Source organism: Lithobates pipiens, unplaced genomic scaffold (genome assembly GCF_037356315.1).
Source record: "Lithobates pipiens isolate NorthernLeopardFrog02 unplaced genomic scaffold, aLitPip1_a1.2 Scaffold_13, whole genome shotgun sequence".
Lineage (NCBI taxonomy): Eukaryota > Metazoa > Chordata > Amphibia > Anura > Ranidae > Lithobates > Lithobates pipiens.
The window spans coordinates 241,257,248-241,273,454 of record NW_027507718.1 but is presented as its reverse complement, the minus strand read 5'-3'; the positions used below and the strand labels follow the sequence as shown (position 1 = coordinate 241,273,454).

General features: G+C 37.3%; 1 protein-coding gene across 1 annotated transcript; it reads left to right on the top strand.

Annotated features, from left to right (window-relative positions):
• The first annotated feature begins 1,813 nt into the window (after nt 1-1,813).
• LOC143974737 (interleukin-8-like) lies at nt 1,814-5,721 on the top strand. Its single transcript, XM_077476421.1, has 4 exons — nt 1,814-1,978; nt 2,744-2,876; nt 3,341-3,424; nt 4,783-5,721. Exons 1-4 carry the CDS (start codon nt 1,912-1,914, stop codon nt 4,802-4,804), a joined length of 306 nt encoding a protein of 101 aa, XP_077332547.1. The 5' UTR covers nt 1,814-1,911; the 3' UTR covers nt 4,805-5,721.
• Nucleotides 5,722-16,207: the final 10,486 nt, after the last annotated feature.

Genomic DNA, 16,207 nt, shown 5'->3' with positions numbered 1-16,207 from the left:
ATGAAACAAAAACAAAATTTTACGGCGTGCACATGTCTACTGGAACGCAGTGCAATGGTGTGAATTTTGCCATTGAAATCTATGTAAACTATTGTCCATGCGTTTTTGATGCAGAAAAAATGCACTTAGACTGCCTGTGGTGGGAACCAGCCCTAAAAGTTAAGCTTTTAATATTAAAAGCTTATGCATATTTTTTTCAGTGAGTTTAATCAAGCTTTAATGGCTCCCATTCAACAGTACATCCCTCCCTGCCTTTGGGAATGATGAAAATACCTGGTACTTTGAGGTTTGGAGGTGCGCCTAGAAATAAACACTTTTCTTAAAGGCAGTCTTCACAATGTTAAGTTGTGATAAACAGCATTAAAACATTTTATCATAACCCCACTGTCACACATTTGGAACCAAATTCCTCTGTTGTCCCTCCTTTTTAGACCTTTGATTGAATACAGCGGGAGCCGATCAGCGGGTCCGGCAGCCGTGATGACCACCGCGACCCGCCGATCGTTCTGTGGAGAGCAGCGGTATGCCTATGTAAACAAGGCAAACTGCTGAGCTGTCAGTAAAAGAGAAATTTTGTGTTTCAGCTAAGCCCCAGCAACGGACACATGCCCCCTATACCGTGTGCACAAAATCACGTACAGGTACACGGTCTGGAAGCCGTTAAAAAAAAACAAAAAATAACAAATAAAAGGAAAAGTAAATTAAAATAAAGTAAAAAATACATTTTCGGTTAAACCAATTACTTTTTGCTCATTAATCTTCATGGTCTACTTTGCTGCAGATTTATTACAGGCATAACCCACTTTAAGTACACAATGGGGTTTATTTACTAAAGCTGGAAAGTGCAAAATCAGGCTCACTTCTGCATAGAAACCAATGAGCTTCCAGATTTTATTACCAAAGCTTAATTGAACAAGCTGGGGTTAGAAGCTCATTAGTTTCTATGCAGAAGTGAGCCTGATTTTGCACTTTCCAGCTTTAATAAATAAACCCCATTGTGTACTTAAAAGCGGGGTATGCCTGTATAATCATTATTATTATTATACAGGATAATGATCCTACTTTACTCAAACATATGCAATTGTCCGCACTTCCTTAAGCAAAAACAGCTGTTTTTTGCAACCATTCGATTTTAGGCTATGGTGAGGGGTGGGGAACATACATCATACTGTATATGTCTGGTGCCAGTCTTATCAGTGTCCAGTTGCTGTTCCCCTTCAGATTGTCCAGACTGCTGTCTTCAATGCAACATTATTTTGTCCTCTGATTAGACTGCAAATAAAAACCATGGACAAACGGCTTTTTTACTCATATATGTTATGGCTGTACATGTATTAATATTCAACAGGAAGAAAAAAATTTATGGTTGCTTAACAATTATTTCCAAAAACACGTTTACTATCTAATGTATAAAAAAATAATAATAATAATAATAATACATAAATAATAAAAATACAAAAATAATAAAAAAATTCTTGATATTTTATAATAATAAATATAAAATAGGAAATAAAGTACAGAGATAAAAGTTTTTATACGCAAATCATTTTTAAACACATGCATTTTGGCATTTTGGCATCTGTGGGGGAAATATAAAGGAAATGTTATAGAAAACACATACTACAAATATAGACATTCCGCTTTGGAAAAAAAGAATTCTGCACATGATGAAACGTGATCCTTGAAGACTTTCCCAAAAGCTGGGTTTCCCCAGGCTACATACATTAGCATAGCTAATGTGACACTTTTACTCATTACTCATTTAAAAAAAGGATCTGGCAAATCTGGAAATTCCTCTTTCGCAACCCAGCTGGAATATAAGGGGCTAGGCTCCTGCTGTTTGAGTAGTACTCTTCAGACACAACTGAAAACCACAGGCTCAGTCATAACCTGACAAGAACACTTCTCACAATGAAAGCAACGCTGTGTATCCTTGCAGTTCTGGCTGTCTTCCTGACATCTTTTACTTTCTCAGAAGGTAAGAATTCTGCAAAGCCATCACTGTTACTCACAGCTAGGGAATTCAAGGCAATGTAAGCTCAAAGCAATAAAATCTGTGTCGCATGTAAGATTTGGTCTACATAGGCTACAGGTCTCGTGTATAAAACTCTGTAATGCAAGTTTCTGTGTTTCCCTGATTTTAACGCAGGCTAGAAAATAACAGAGGCAACCTGGTTGCTATAGGCAACATTTTTTTTTTTTTATTATTATTATTATATAAATTTTAATTCATGAGTTGACTGTTTTTAAAGATATGCAGCTCGTTGTTATTTTAGTGTTATTTTAACGTACAAGGTTATCCGTGGCTTAAAATATAATATAATAATACTTTAGTCATTTTTATTATTATATAAATGTAATACAAACCATTTACAAGCATTTAATGACATGACAACCTGAACGTGAAAACTTTTTATGGTAAATAAAACAAAGTACTTGGCAAATTCCTTTGTTATGTACAGAGAAATGTATCTTTAAACCATTTTTATTTTAAAAACAAACAATTCATTAAAATATTTTTTTATTTTTATGGTCATTTCTCTGAACTTTCCAATAAGCTTTTCCTGTACATGTATGGCTACTTTGTTTGTTCCAACTACTGTAAGTCACATCAAACATCGTGTTATGTCATTTTGTATACTTGATGTTACCCTATGTGATACCAATAAAGCACCTTAGTTTTGAAAAGAAAAATGATGACATTCATATATTTATGTGATTATTTTTTTTTAAATCTTTTTAGGGAAGACGCTTGTATCAGCGCAAGAGCTTAGGTGCCAATGTATAAAAACAGAGAGCAAGCAAATATCTGGCAAACATTTCCTGAATCTCGAAGTGATTCCAAAAGGCCCACACTGCAAGCATGTGGAGGTCATGTAAGTATTGTGACAGCTAAAAAACACATCATGAAAAGGTGTACATTTTTATACCTTTTCAGATCATTATTTATTTTTTTCTTTTATGCAGTGTTGTTCTTTTTAAAAACACATAAGTTTGGAATTAAAGTAAAAATATAATGATAGAAAATTCTGAATTTTGTGGTTGTTATTAACAAGGAAACTCAAGAGTTATTTCCCCCAGTCTTTAAGACTGTTCTGAATGCTGCAGAAATTTGACTGCAGCCAGAATGTATATAGAACATATATCTTAATTTAGTAAATTGCTGTATATTCAAGTGATCCTTCCCATTTTGGATATCCATTTCCAGAGAATTTTTAATTAAATATTTAAAGTGATTCCATGCCCAACTGTCTTTAATATTAGAAACACATTATCAGTGTAGTATTTCACTATAATTTGTTGACCAAATGTCTGACATGTCTGCTTTCTCTACCAACAGTGCCACCATGAAAAGTGGTCTGCAAGTGTGTTTAGAGCCTTCCGCTCCATGGGTCAAAAAGATCATCGACAAATTTCTTGATACGTAAGTATAAATAATTGTTATGTTATTATAGTGGCCTTCTGTGTTTATCATGACATGACTCTTAAGGAAATTCAAACCCCTCCACCAAAACTCGTTTTGGGCAAAAGCCAATATACTTTTTTTACCATTACAGAAATGTATTTTCCCCACTCTTTGCATTTTTCAAAACAAGGTGTCAGTTCTATTGATCTCAGTGGGGCCTTATTTATCCCACAGACAGGTTAGCACAATGCATGCATGGCAGGGGGGAGATCATTCAATGAATGTTATAGTATTAAAGTGTTAAAATGCACAGATGGAGTCACATAGTTACATAGTTAGTCTGGTTGAAAAAGGCACATATAGTTCAACCAATAAAAGGGAAAGAAAATCATACAAACCCATATACATAATCCTATACCCACAGTTGTTCCAGAAGAAGGCAAAAAACCCCCAGCAAAGCTTGATCCAATTTGCTCCAGCCGGGGAAAAATATCCTTCCTGATCCCCTGAGAGGCAATCAGATATTCCCTGGATCAACTTTACCTATAAACGTTATATCCAGAGGGTCAATGGACCTTCTTTAATAAAACAAACAAGTCATATTCCCGAACTTGCAAAAAACACCATAATAAAATGTTATCTATATCATAACTTTTTTAATACTCAAAAACTTTACTAAGGGATAAATAGATTTAGTTTTCTTTTTTTTATTATTGCAAGGCTGGCTAAGGAGTATGCAAATGTTTTTCTTTAACTCAGTATTCAAAAACTTTACTAAGGGATATATATTTGTTTTTTTGTTTTTTTACAAGGCTAGCTAAGGGGTATGCAAATATTTGGTCGGTACACACGATAGGATTTTCTGACAACAAATGTTGGATGTAAGCTTGTTGTCGGAAAGTCAGACCATGTGTATGCTCCATAGAACATTTCGGAATTTCTGCCAACAAATGTTTGAGAGCAGCTTCTCAAATTTTCCGACAACAAGACTTGTCGGAAATTCCGACCGTGTGTACAAAATTCCGATGCACAAAATTCCACGCATGCTTGGAATCAAGCAGAAGAGCCGCACTGGCTATTGAACTTCATTTTTCTCGGCTCGTCGTACATGTTGTACGTCACTGAGTTCTTGACACTCGGAATTTCCGACAACATTTGTGTGACCGTGAGTATGGAAGACAAGTTTGAGCCAACATCCTTTGGAAAAAAATCCACGGTTTTGTTGTCGGAAAATCTTATTGTGTGTACGTAGCCTTTTAGTGAGTAAAACAAAATAGAAAATAGGATGTTTTATGGGAATAATCAGATATTTCAAATACTGTAACTGTAATTCCAAGGATGCAATTAATTTAAATGCTCTTTCTTTGCATTTACAGAGCCAAAACCACTTCATCTTAATTATCACCAGACTTTATTTGACTGAAAAGAGAAGTTTCAAAGGGAGGCTTACTTGGGTCACATTTACAGAAGACACATCTCCTGACCTTTACGAATCTATATATGTGTCCACCCTGGAAATATGGACCTTAAGGGCATTGCCAGAGACTGAAATATACAGCCTGAAGAAAATATATCAACTGCTGTAATCAGTGTTTTCTTTTTTTTGCCTTATCAGATATGTATTATTACAGAGCCATGTATAGGTTTGAAGAATGGAACTGACTTTGAAGTGGAGTTAATTAACTGACTTTTGGCAGCTTGTAAGCCACCAAAATGAAAGGAAAGTGTCTGACTGTAACAAGAATGACAAATAGCACTCCAAAATATTTATTATTGCTGTTAACCCCGAGATCAATGGGTTGAGAATGTCTGCTGCTGGCCAGTGACATGAGATTGTTAAGCAGTCCAACCAAGGTCAGCCAGATTGGGTGACAATGATCTCACTAATACAGACCATATGTTAACAGACTGTTAAAAGCAATGCCTTAAGCCAATGGTTGGGGATCAGACTAGAGTTGTACAGGTTAGATCAGAAAGCCAAATTTGTCATAATTTGTATCATAAGGATAATTGCTCATGGCATTTTAAGTGCAAGTCTGTTGTACGGTATTTCATGTAGCCTACCAGTATTGAAGGGAATTATGTAACTGAAGGTAGTTACTATTTATACTGAGCAAATAGTTGTCTTTTTAATGACAGAAACGTAATGTGTTTCTAAAAAAGGACTGTATTTATATATACATTTGGCACATGATAGTGCTTGTTGATCTTTTGTAAAATTAATAATTTATTTTAATATATTTATTTTGTTATATGATTTGAAATGACTATTTAAGCTTTTTTACTATTATTAAAATTATGTTTTTTTATTGAAACCTGTGTTGTAAACTTTCTTTGAGACTCAATGGAGTTGATTTACTACAATAATAGAATAAATTAACATTGCAAAGCACATGTTCATGGTTGTATATTCAAAGTCAACACAGCTTCACCTTATTTATGAAAATCAACCTCTTTCAATTTGCTAATGTTATTAAAGCCTGAGGGTGTAAAATATTACCTTATATTGGCAATCATGTTATTGGTGCGATTAAGACTATTTTTTTACTGACATTTTTCATGGTAAAAAGGAGGATTTCAAGATAAAGGCAATCTTGAATGTGTTTTGTTCAAAGAAAATGGTGTTGAAATGTGGTATACATTTAATTTGGCCTCTTACTTTTAAAGGTTTTGCTATAAGCACTGACCATGGCAGGTAATGTATGTAATTTCATGAATGACATGCCCACTCAGGAAGGCCTTATCAGGTAAACTATAGAATCTGCCAAAGCACATATTGTTCAAGAGGAAGGTGAAAAGTAGAATACAGTTGCTTACAGTGTACACAGCAACACAAATATTAGGCTTGAGAGCATAATATAAAAAAAGTTAGGTCACTCAACATTATAATTTAACCGCTTCAATACCTACACTTTTACCCCCTTTCCTGCCCACGTCAATTTTCAGTTTTCAGCGCTGTCACAATTTGAATGACAATTGTGCCGTCATGCAGCACTGTACCCATATGACATGTTTATCATTTTTTTTCACACAAACAGATCCTCCTTTTGGTGGTATTTATTCACCACTGGATTTTTTCTTTTTTTGCAAAATAAATGAAAAAAGACTGAAAATTTGTTAAAAAAAAACACGTTTTCTTGGTTTCTGTTATAAAATTTTGCAAATAAATATTCTTTCTTCATAAATTGAGGCAAAAAAATATACTGGTACAATTCTTTGGTGAAAATAACCCACATCAGTGTATATTATTTAGTCTGTAGGAAAGTTATAGAGTCCACAATCTATGATATATTCAGTATATCTGAAAATCGATTAATCCTGATGTACTGCCGGCTAATTTCTTGAGGTGTGAAAAGCCAGGACAGTGCAAATGTCCTCCAAATGACCCTTTTTTTGGATAGTGGACGGTCAAGAGGCATGGCGAGTTTTTTAAAGTTGTACATTTTTTTGTCACAATTTTGGGGGAAAATGAAGAAATTTTATAACTAAATGTTTTTTTTTCACAATTTTTAAACATTTTTTTACATACTGTCACCAGTGCAGAATCATAGCAACTAGTGTGGTGGTGATCAGGTACTGGTGACAGTATGTAATATATATATATATATATATATGTATATATATTTGTATAATTTTGCTTTTACATACAGTGGACAGAGCAATATAGATTCACCACAGTAACACGGTATTACTCTGGGGAATTGATCAGAATTTTTTTTCCCATTTATATATATATAATAATTTTTTTTAGATAAAATGTTCAGGGTTCAGACCCCATCAGATTTTGTTATGCTGCCCCCTTTATGAAAATTCACTCTCTCTATGTGTCCTGAAACTGAAGAAGAGAACATCTGAGTTGTCACCAGAACAGATATATAGGGGATATTTTCCAATGGAGATGCTTGTTTGGGTGACAGTGGTCTAAGAGAGAGTATTCCTCACTTTGGATAATTTTCCTCTCATTTCCATTTGTGTCTACAGGAAAAGGAATGATAAAGGCTGGCTGCTATAGAAAACAAACTTGGTAAGTGGATCACCAGGAAATAGTAATGGGGGTACCACATTCATGAATGCAAAAATGTATATAAAAACTACAACAAACTGATGGACTTTATCGGTACCCCAAGAACTTTAGAATATAGAAAACAGAATATAAAAACATTCAAAATTTTATTCCTATATGCAAAAATACACAACAAATGAAAACAGCAAAAGCATTTAAAATACATAATGTAAACCCAACAATGTGCCTTGCTATAAAGATTGAAAGGAATTCCAGCAATAATTATTTTAGTCCACAAGAGTCATAGCATAAGATGTTATATCAATAGACTGTGAGGGAATGAAGGTGTTTTGCATTTCCCCTACATGTTTCTCAAGTAGAACCACTTCCTCAGGAGGATTGTGGTAACTGTAAGAACTTTCTAGATTGACAAAAATAATTAAAAAACAAAACAAATAACGATGGCGCAAGAAAACACAATATATACAGTGGGTAAAATAATTATTGATCACCTGCAGATTTTGTAAGTTTGCACACTTACAAAGAAAGGAAGGGTCTATGATTTTTATCATAGATGTATTTTAAATGACAGAGACAGAATATCATCCAAAAATCCAGAGAAACACATGATACAAATGTTATAAATGAAGTTGCAGTTCAGTGAGTAAAATAAGTATTTGATCCCCAAGCAAAACAGGACTTAGTATTTGGAGAAACTCTTGTTGGTAAGCATCAGTGTCGGTTTATCCATTAGGGGCACTCGGGCTCTGCCCCCTCTCTCCAGCCGCCCCCTCTGTGCACTATGGATAAATTCATGCATTGCATGAATCTATCCATGGCTGCTGTAGACACCCACTATTCAGGCGTCCCGCCTCTTTTCGGGCACCTGAATTACAGTGGCGGGGGTGTTTTTGAAGCACCCTATTAGAGCCATAGGCTCTAATAGGCGTCAAAAAGGGTGACCCAGGTGTGTTAGCAAAGCAAATTAGTATTTGCTTTGCTAATACAGAACCACCTCTCAGCCAATCAGGAGGCGGTATGTAATACCGGGCACCTGATTGTCTGAAGGCACAAGCGCTCCCATTGGCACCAAGGAATACAGGAAGAAGACATGCACGGAGGAGTCAGATGACACACAGGAGCCATCGCTGTGCTACCGTCCCACAGCTGGCCGCCTGACCTGCTACCTGACACGCCACCATGATGGGGTAAGTGCTGGGCAAACAGCAGGGGGGCACAGTGGCTGCATATTATGTTCACAAAGGCTGCAATTGGTGGAGCACAGTTGGCTGCATTTGCAGGGCACAGTAGCTTCATATTATGGGCACAGAGTCTGTAAATGATGGGGCACAGTTGGCTGCATTTGATGAGCACAGAGGCTGCATATTATGGGCACAGTCAGCCACATATGATGGACACAGAGTCTGTATATGATGGACACAGGTGGCTGCATATGATGGGCACATGTGGCTGCATATTATGGGCACAAGTGGCTGCATATGATGGACACAGGTGGCTGCATATGATGGGCACAGGTGGCTGCATATGATGGGTACAAGTAGCTGCATATTATGGGCACAGGTGGCTGCATATGATGGGCATAGTTGGCTGCATATGATGGGCACAGTTGCCTGCATATGATGGGTACAGATGGCTACCTATGATGGGCACAGGTGGCTGCATATGATGGGCACAGTTGGCTGCATATGATGGGTACAGATGGCTACCTATGATGGGCACATGTGGCTGCATATGATGGGCACAGGTGGCTGCATATGATAGGCACAGTGCCAGGATTTATATAGCGCCAACAATTTACACAGCGCTTTACAATATAAAAGGAGACAATACAGTTACAATGCAATAAAATACAAGAGGATTAAGAGGGCCCTGCTCAGAAGAGCTTACAATCTACTAAAATATTTACAAAAAATTTGAGGGGTGTACTCACTTTTGTGAGATACCGTATATATACAGTATATCAGAGTCTTTCTGTGTAAAAAAAGTGCTGCATGCTCATATCGTTTTTTTGTTTCCTAATGCGGTAATGCAATTGACAATAAGAGTGGCCGCAACGTTTGGCCAATAAAACAACATAAAAAAAAGCAATGAAAATGTTGTTAGCACAGCTTGGTGACAAGCTGGCGTGCTTATATAGTTTATAAGATCTGCAGATCCACTTCCTCTTTTCATCATCGGGTGAACCAGAGCTATTTGAAAAAGTTTAACAGGCTTGTAAATAGATCACAAGAACAAAAAATCTAGCTCCCCTCTTAGGTTCGCCACAGTTCTCTTCCACTTTTTTTACTTGTTTACTGCTACCACTTATATATTCCTCTAGTTAGATAATGTCAATCTTTGGGGCTCAGAACTGTCATGCATGGACAAAGGAGTGGGGGGGGGGGGGGGATTCCATCATAGTGTAGCATTATTTTTATGAAAGAAGTAAACACATATAATACATTCACTTGATAAAAATGTAGGCACGCTTATGCAGACCTGGAAGCACCACTGCAGCGTCAGAGCCAGGGTCTAGATGTGGCATCACTAAAACTGGAAACTATACCCAATGCATTTCGCCCCTCCTCTCCTTCCACTCATTGGCCAATACTCCCTTTCAATGGTGGATCAGGCTTTAGTATGGTAACTTAAAGGGTAACTCAACTTTGGTGGAATAAAAAGAAGCAGATAAAAAATAAATAAATAAATGAATATATATATATATATATATATATATATATATATAGTGAGTAGACTCCCTCCAGAGGTGGTTCTGGCAAGCTCAGTAGATTGCTTTAAAAAAAAAACGAAATTCTTTCCTAAATGTACATAAAATAACTGGGTACTAAAATTTATAGGTAAAGTTGATCCAGGGAAAATCCGATTGCCTCTTGGGGGGATCAGAACGGAATATTTCCCACTGCTGTAGCAAATTGGATCATGCTTTGCTGGTGCTTTTTAGCCTTGCTCTGGATCAACTGTGGGTGAAGGATTGTGTATATGGGATTGTATGATTTATTTATTTTTGGTTAAACTAGATGGACTTGTTTCTTTTTTCAACCTGACTAACTATGTAACTATGTAGTGTGTACAATTGCGACACAAGTCATATTGTAATTTAATGTTATTAAAAAATACCTTTCCTTTTCAATCTGAAGTGCTGTCATTTTCTGTAAAATGCAATGCAATATGGCTAGCTGCAGGCGTTCTGTACAAAAATGGTGCACAGAACACCCCCCAGATATGTAATTTGTTGCTTGTGTGATTGGTTTACTGATATTCCCAGTCTGCACTAAGATAGCAATCAGATTTTCAGCATCCCTTACCAAAAAAACTGAAATTTTTGGTGAGGTACTGCCAAAGGGAAATCACATCTAAAGGGATGCAAACCTTGCCAATTTCCTCATTACAACCCTGCAGGTGCAGCAGTTTACTGATTATTATAAAACCGGTTCCATACAGATTCACTTAGAACATGGACATTGACAAACAAACAGCTATATCTTCAGAAAAACAAAAGGTAGGATCCTGCAACAATGTTTGTTAAAATCCTTGCAATGTACATAGATCACCCAGAAGGGATTTTTTTTAACAAAAGTAGAGTTACTCTAATACTGTAACACCGCCATTTTACTACACTAGCATCAAAATAGATATTATATTAATACATTATACACCATTTATACAATACAATTTAATGCAAATTTATGGAAAGTATAGGTCAGAACTAAAAGTGTATAAAAAGTACATTGATGATGCATTTATAGAGTGGGTTTGGGTCAGAAAAAGTGCACAAGGAGTTCTTAGGATAAATTACTGAGAACAGATATGGCATTTCCTTCACGGGAAGTTATAATAGCAAAACAGTAAATTACCTGGACCTGGTGGTATATATAAAAGAACAAAGGCTATGTACACGCACATATTTTAGGGACACTGACCAGAATGGGTCCATTCTGGTAGGGAGTTGGCACCACCTGAAGTGATTGGGAGCAACCACAAAGGGCCAATGCATACGCATTAAGAAGAATTGCAATGAACAAGATTTTCAGGCCCCAATGGGATGTTTTAGTTGGTAGATTTATAGAAAAAGGGAGAAATATCTTCTTTCTCCTTGTAGGATCTTATAACTTTTTGAGGTATTGGTCAAGCTGCTGTATCTATTTGCAAAAGCCCTACTCCATTTGACTCTCTTCCATTTTGGGAGTAATTCAATCTGTGCAGGTGGGTTCTCTATCCTAATGGTAATTGGCAGTTGGCAGGGGGTGATGATTTCATGTGGCTTGTTACAGTCTCATATCTTGTTCTATTTCTATTTTATGATTAGGCAGCCTCGATGCCTATTGGTTTCTTATATACATGCTCCCGTGATGCCCCTGGAATGATTCCACAACACAAGCACATATGAGTCACCTCATTTCTTTCTGTATTTTTTGTAAGTTTTGTGAGATTCTTTTTTTTATATGATGTCTGCGTGCATGAATATATATATTGTGTTTTCTTGTCGCACTGTGGTTATATGTTTTTTTAAAAAGATTATTTTTATTCATCTAGAAGGTTTTCATGGTAGCCTCTATCCTCCTGAGGAAGTGGTACTATCTGTGAAACATGTCAAGGAAATACAAAACATCTGGATTCCCTCATGATCCATTAATACAACATCTTATGCTCTGACTATTGTGGACTAATGCATAATTAGTGGGGAAATTCATTTCAATCTTTATAGTAAGGCAAATTGCTGGGTTTATGTATTTAAATGTTTTTTTTGTTTTCTTTTGTCACATATTTTTGTATTTATTAAATACATTTTGAATGTTTTTATATTCTGTTGTAAGATTCTTGTGGTACCGATAAAGTTCATCAGTTTGTCATAGTTTTTATACAGGCTGGCTGGCTAGGAAAGTAGGGGGCAGCAAGAGTGTGCCCGCCCTCTTGAATCAGGCCACATGCTCTCAACATTGAAAGGGTACCTTGCAGGGATGGGGGTGCAAAGCCTTGGGTCCATGTTGATAGCGAATAAGCCTTATCCAACATCCCTGGCTCCGTGAATGAGTAAAAGGTGCATAGCACCCCATGTTATTTATTCACAAAAAAAGAGCAGAATTGTAAATTAAAACAGAGAAAATTGAGTACCGTCCGTGCACTAATACGGCTTCAATCACATCAAGTAAATTAAAACAAAAGTCCTTTGTTAAAAAATAAAATTAACATGATACCCTAATTTAAATCCAATGGCAATCATATCATTCAGCTCTGCTGTTAGAATATCAATACAGTGCTGGGGATTTTCATTACATTATTGATCAAAATAGTTATGGCCATATGTGGTCAAAGATGTCACCCAGGATTTCTGTCACCTTCCGGCCCATTTACAATATGAAACAAGCTGGCTGGCAGCTATCTTTTAGTGGCAGTAGTGACACTGCCACTAAATGAATTACTTCTGGCTACAGCAGTCAGAGGTTCTGGGCAGGCAAACTGGCCAGATCTAGCCATTCAGTTTGTCCATTCAGCATACTGCAAACAAGCTGAGATTGGGTTAAACTTATGGTCAACACAAACAGGAAGCTCATTCCTACTTTAGATACATGTAAGAAGTTTTTGTCAATCTTTTGTAAAATACACCATACAGTTAAAAGCAAGTAGGGTGAGCTATCCTGCTACTGAAATAAATAATAAAAAATGTTATAATTAAAAAAAAAGTGTCCTTAATCAAGCTCTTCTCTATGCTGAACAAGCCCTCTTTCAGCTTTGCAAACTGCTTGAAAATGTTTTATTAATTCATGTCATCTGGTGGACCCCAGTTATCCCATCCAACACTGTTAACATCGGCTTCACAATGCAGTAGTGCAGAGGTAAACAGAAAGGAGTATACCAGGTATAGTGCGTGTGTGACTAAAACCCTGTCTGTCCTCAGCCCCCGCTTAACCTCAACCAAACCTCCAATTAGCACCCTGTCAATCCAACTACATAAAGTGCTTTTAAAGCTGGTCATACAGTAGTTTTCAAATTAACTTTTGTACACACAGGTATGCTGTTCAAAAGTACTTCAAAATTTTGTTTGCTTTCAACATTTGATTTTGAAACAAATAGACTTTGCCACATGAAAACCAAACACAATGTTAAAAATGTGTTGGTTCGAGAAACATTTTTCATCTAGCTCCTTTGAATTTTCTTGTCACTAAAGTCAAACACAAACATTGGTTTGACCATTCTAATTAGAAAATTGAACAAAAATTTTCTAAAAAAATGTTGGGCATTAAAAGAATGCCAACTGTTAACATTCAATGCCCTTTGGTCAGTGTTTTAGAGCACCTCTACCCAAGTTGGGAATGTCAAGCGCTAAGCTTAAAGGGGTTGTAAAAGGTTCGCGTTTTTCACCTTAATGCATCCTATGCATTAAGATGAAAAAAACATCCAACAATACCACCCCCCCAGCCCCCCCCCCCCCCGTTGTACTTACCTGAGCCCGTTCACCTGCTGCGCTCGCCCCCGATTTCCACTTCTCTGCTCAGCCTGGCCGTTGATTGGCTAGAGTGGATGGATTGAAAGCAGCGCAACCATTGGCTCGTGCTGCTGTCAATCACATCCAATGACGCTGTGTGCCGAGTAATACAGTGAGCAGCTATAGCCGCCGGCCGTATCATGGAAGCTCGCCCGCAAGAACTAACCACCATGCGAGGTAGCTCGCATGAAGGTGCTTAGTTCTTGCGGGGAGGAGCTGAGACAGCCGCCAAAGGACCCCAGAAGCGGAGGTTCGGGGCCACTCTGTGCAAAACGAGCTGCACAGTGGAGGTAAATTGTCTTTACAACCCCTTTAAGACTTCTTAAGACTTGACTTTTACTTACTTTAAAAAGCTTTGCTTTGATATGACACTCATTCTAATTATGCAAGCCTTGAGCCAATCGATCCTCATGTTTGAGGTAGCAACCAACATTCTAATTTTACATGTTTCTAATCATTTAGGAAGGAATTATTCACACCCATGATCTATTTCCTACTGTATCTACAGCAAATATGTTCAACCAGAAATAAAAAGCTGATGTTCTGCCCAAAGGTTCTCTAAAAGGAATTTGAATCTGTTGTAAACACAGTGGTAAAGGATAGCCCACTCTCTCCCTCCTCCTCTATGCCCAATACCCAGCTAAACACAATTAGTGGGAAATTATATGTTGATTGATGGTGGCTTCACCTCCCTCTTATTCTGAAACACAGGCTGGAGGGGTCTGACACAGCCTGTGACTGGCAAAAATCTGCCCACACCATGTTATTTCCACAAAATAATAAAAAAATTATTTCAAATATATATTTACAGTATATGACACTTTAAAACAGTTCATTGATATTATTTTTTTATTTTTTGAACATGTGACCAGCAGCAGAGGACTAGAAGCTCTTCCTGATTGTGTTTCCCTGCAACTGGTTAGCTATGGTGTGTGCCACTCAGTCTCAATGAACGGGGGATATGCAAACAAGTGCCTCTGCATCTGCTACTCGGAGTGCTGGAAGGGGATGAAGCCTGCCCTGGCTCCTGTAATGGCTCAAGGAGGAGAGAGGGTGTCCCCTGATGCTGAATATCCGAGAGATCCTAGGAAGGTAAATGGAGTGGCAACCTCAGCTCGGACTCCGACCAGGCCAACGTGTTTCACCCCAACCCCCGGAGTTTAGTCAAGGAGATATTTCCCTGTAGACAGGCTGGGAAAGAGCTGGGTCATGTAACGGTTATATTATCAATTAGCAAAAAGGGTATTTTGATGGTTTCATTTTTAATAATTACAGTGCTATCTTCCACATACAGAAATAGAAGGGATTGTAAATTAAACAGTGTGTGTTTAGTATCACTTTAAAGAAAAGTCTTATGCCCAGAGATCAGCTTTAAAATGATTATGTGCATATGAAAGGAACTAAAATCTGCAGATACTTGTCCCCATTCCAGAGATGCAACCATTAGAATCCTCAACAGCACTGACGTCTTCTCCTTAGGCTTTTTCCGGATGCCGGGTGTTTGGTCGTCTTGATTGTCCGTAAGGGGATGACATGATTCCAGAGTCTAGAATGTGTGCACAGGAGTCATCCATCCTGGCACATAGGCACCCTGCTGAGAATATACGCTGAGTGGCGCAAGCAGGGAGATTGTAAACAGGCTAGTAGACCCAGCATGTCTCTTCCGCGATAAAATGTTGCCTGCTCACTGTTTTGTTAAATGTAGGTTTAGGTCTGCTTTAACATGCTGCACTATGGGGTGTCTAATAAAAGTCTCATGTGCTGCATTTTTGATCCACTGGCTTGTAATTTTATCTTCAAATAAATACATAGCATGTGGTTCTTCACAATGTGTGTAAAAAGCAAGTTAAAAACACAGCTGTTATAACATGCCTTATTGCGCACTAAAAGAAATGCTTCTGGCGTGAACATACAGTATGTCACATGCATCAGGAACGTTGCAGTATTAAAAGCCAAACTCATCTTATACGGTGCAGCAATGTAATAGTGTATTTACTACGAGCAAATATGTTGAGTAGTCTAACTTCCCAAATACTTAATATCTCTCCTAGTGCAAAGATAGCTAATTTGTGCTGGTTGCTGTTTGGGGGTTGGACCGCCATATTTAATAATGACAGCAGTATGAAGAATCGGTGGACCATAAGTAAATTTAAGTAAAGATATTTCTCTTTACAACCCATTTAAAAAAAATTAATTACAGCTGGAATCAGTGCTGTGCTAGGGTTAAAACCAGGCTACACTGAATTTTACTAATAAATAGTGATTACACATTTGAAACAGATTTTTTTCCTTT

Bases quoted from the DNA above. Each gene is read 5' to 3' on its own strand.
- LOC143974737 (XM_077476421.1), top strand. From the start codon at position 1,912: ATGAAAGCAACGCTGTGTATCCTTGCAGTTCTGGCTGTCTTCCTGACA. The intron at 1,979-2,743 runs GTAAGAATTCTG...AAATCTTTTTAG, and splicing joins ATCTTTTACTTTCTCAGAAG to GGAAGACGCTTGTATCAGCG. The intron at 3,425-4,782 runs GTAAGTATAAAT...TTGCATTTACAG, and splicing joins ATCGACAAATTTCTTGATAC to AGCCAAAACCACTTCATCTT.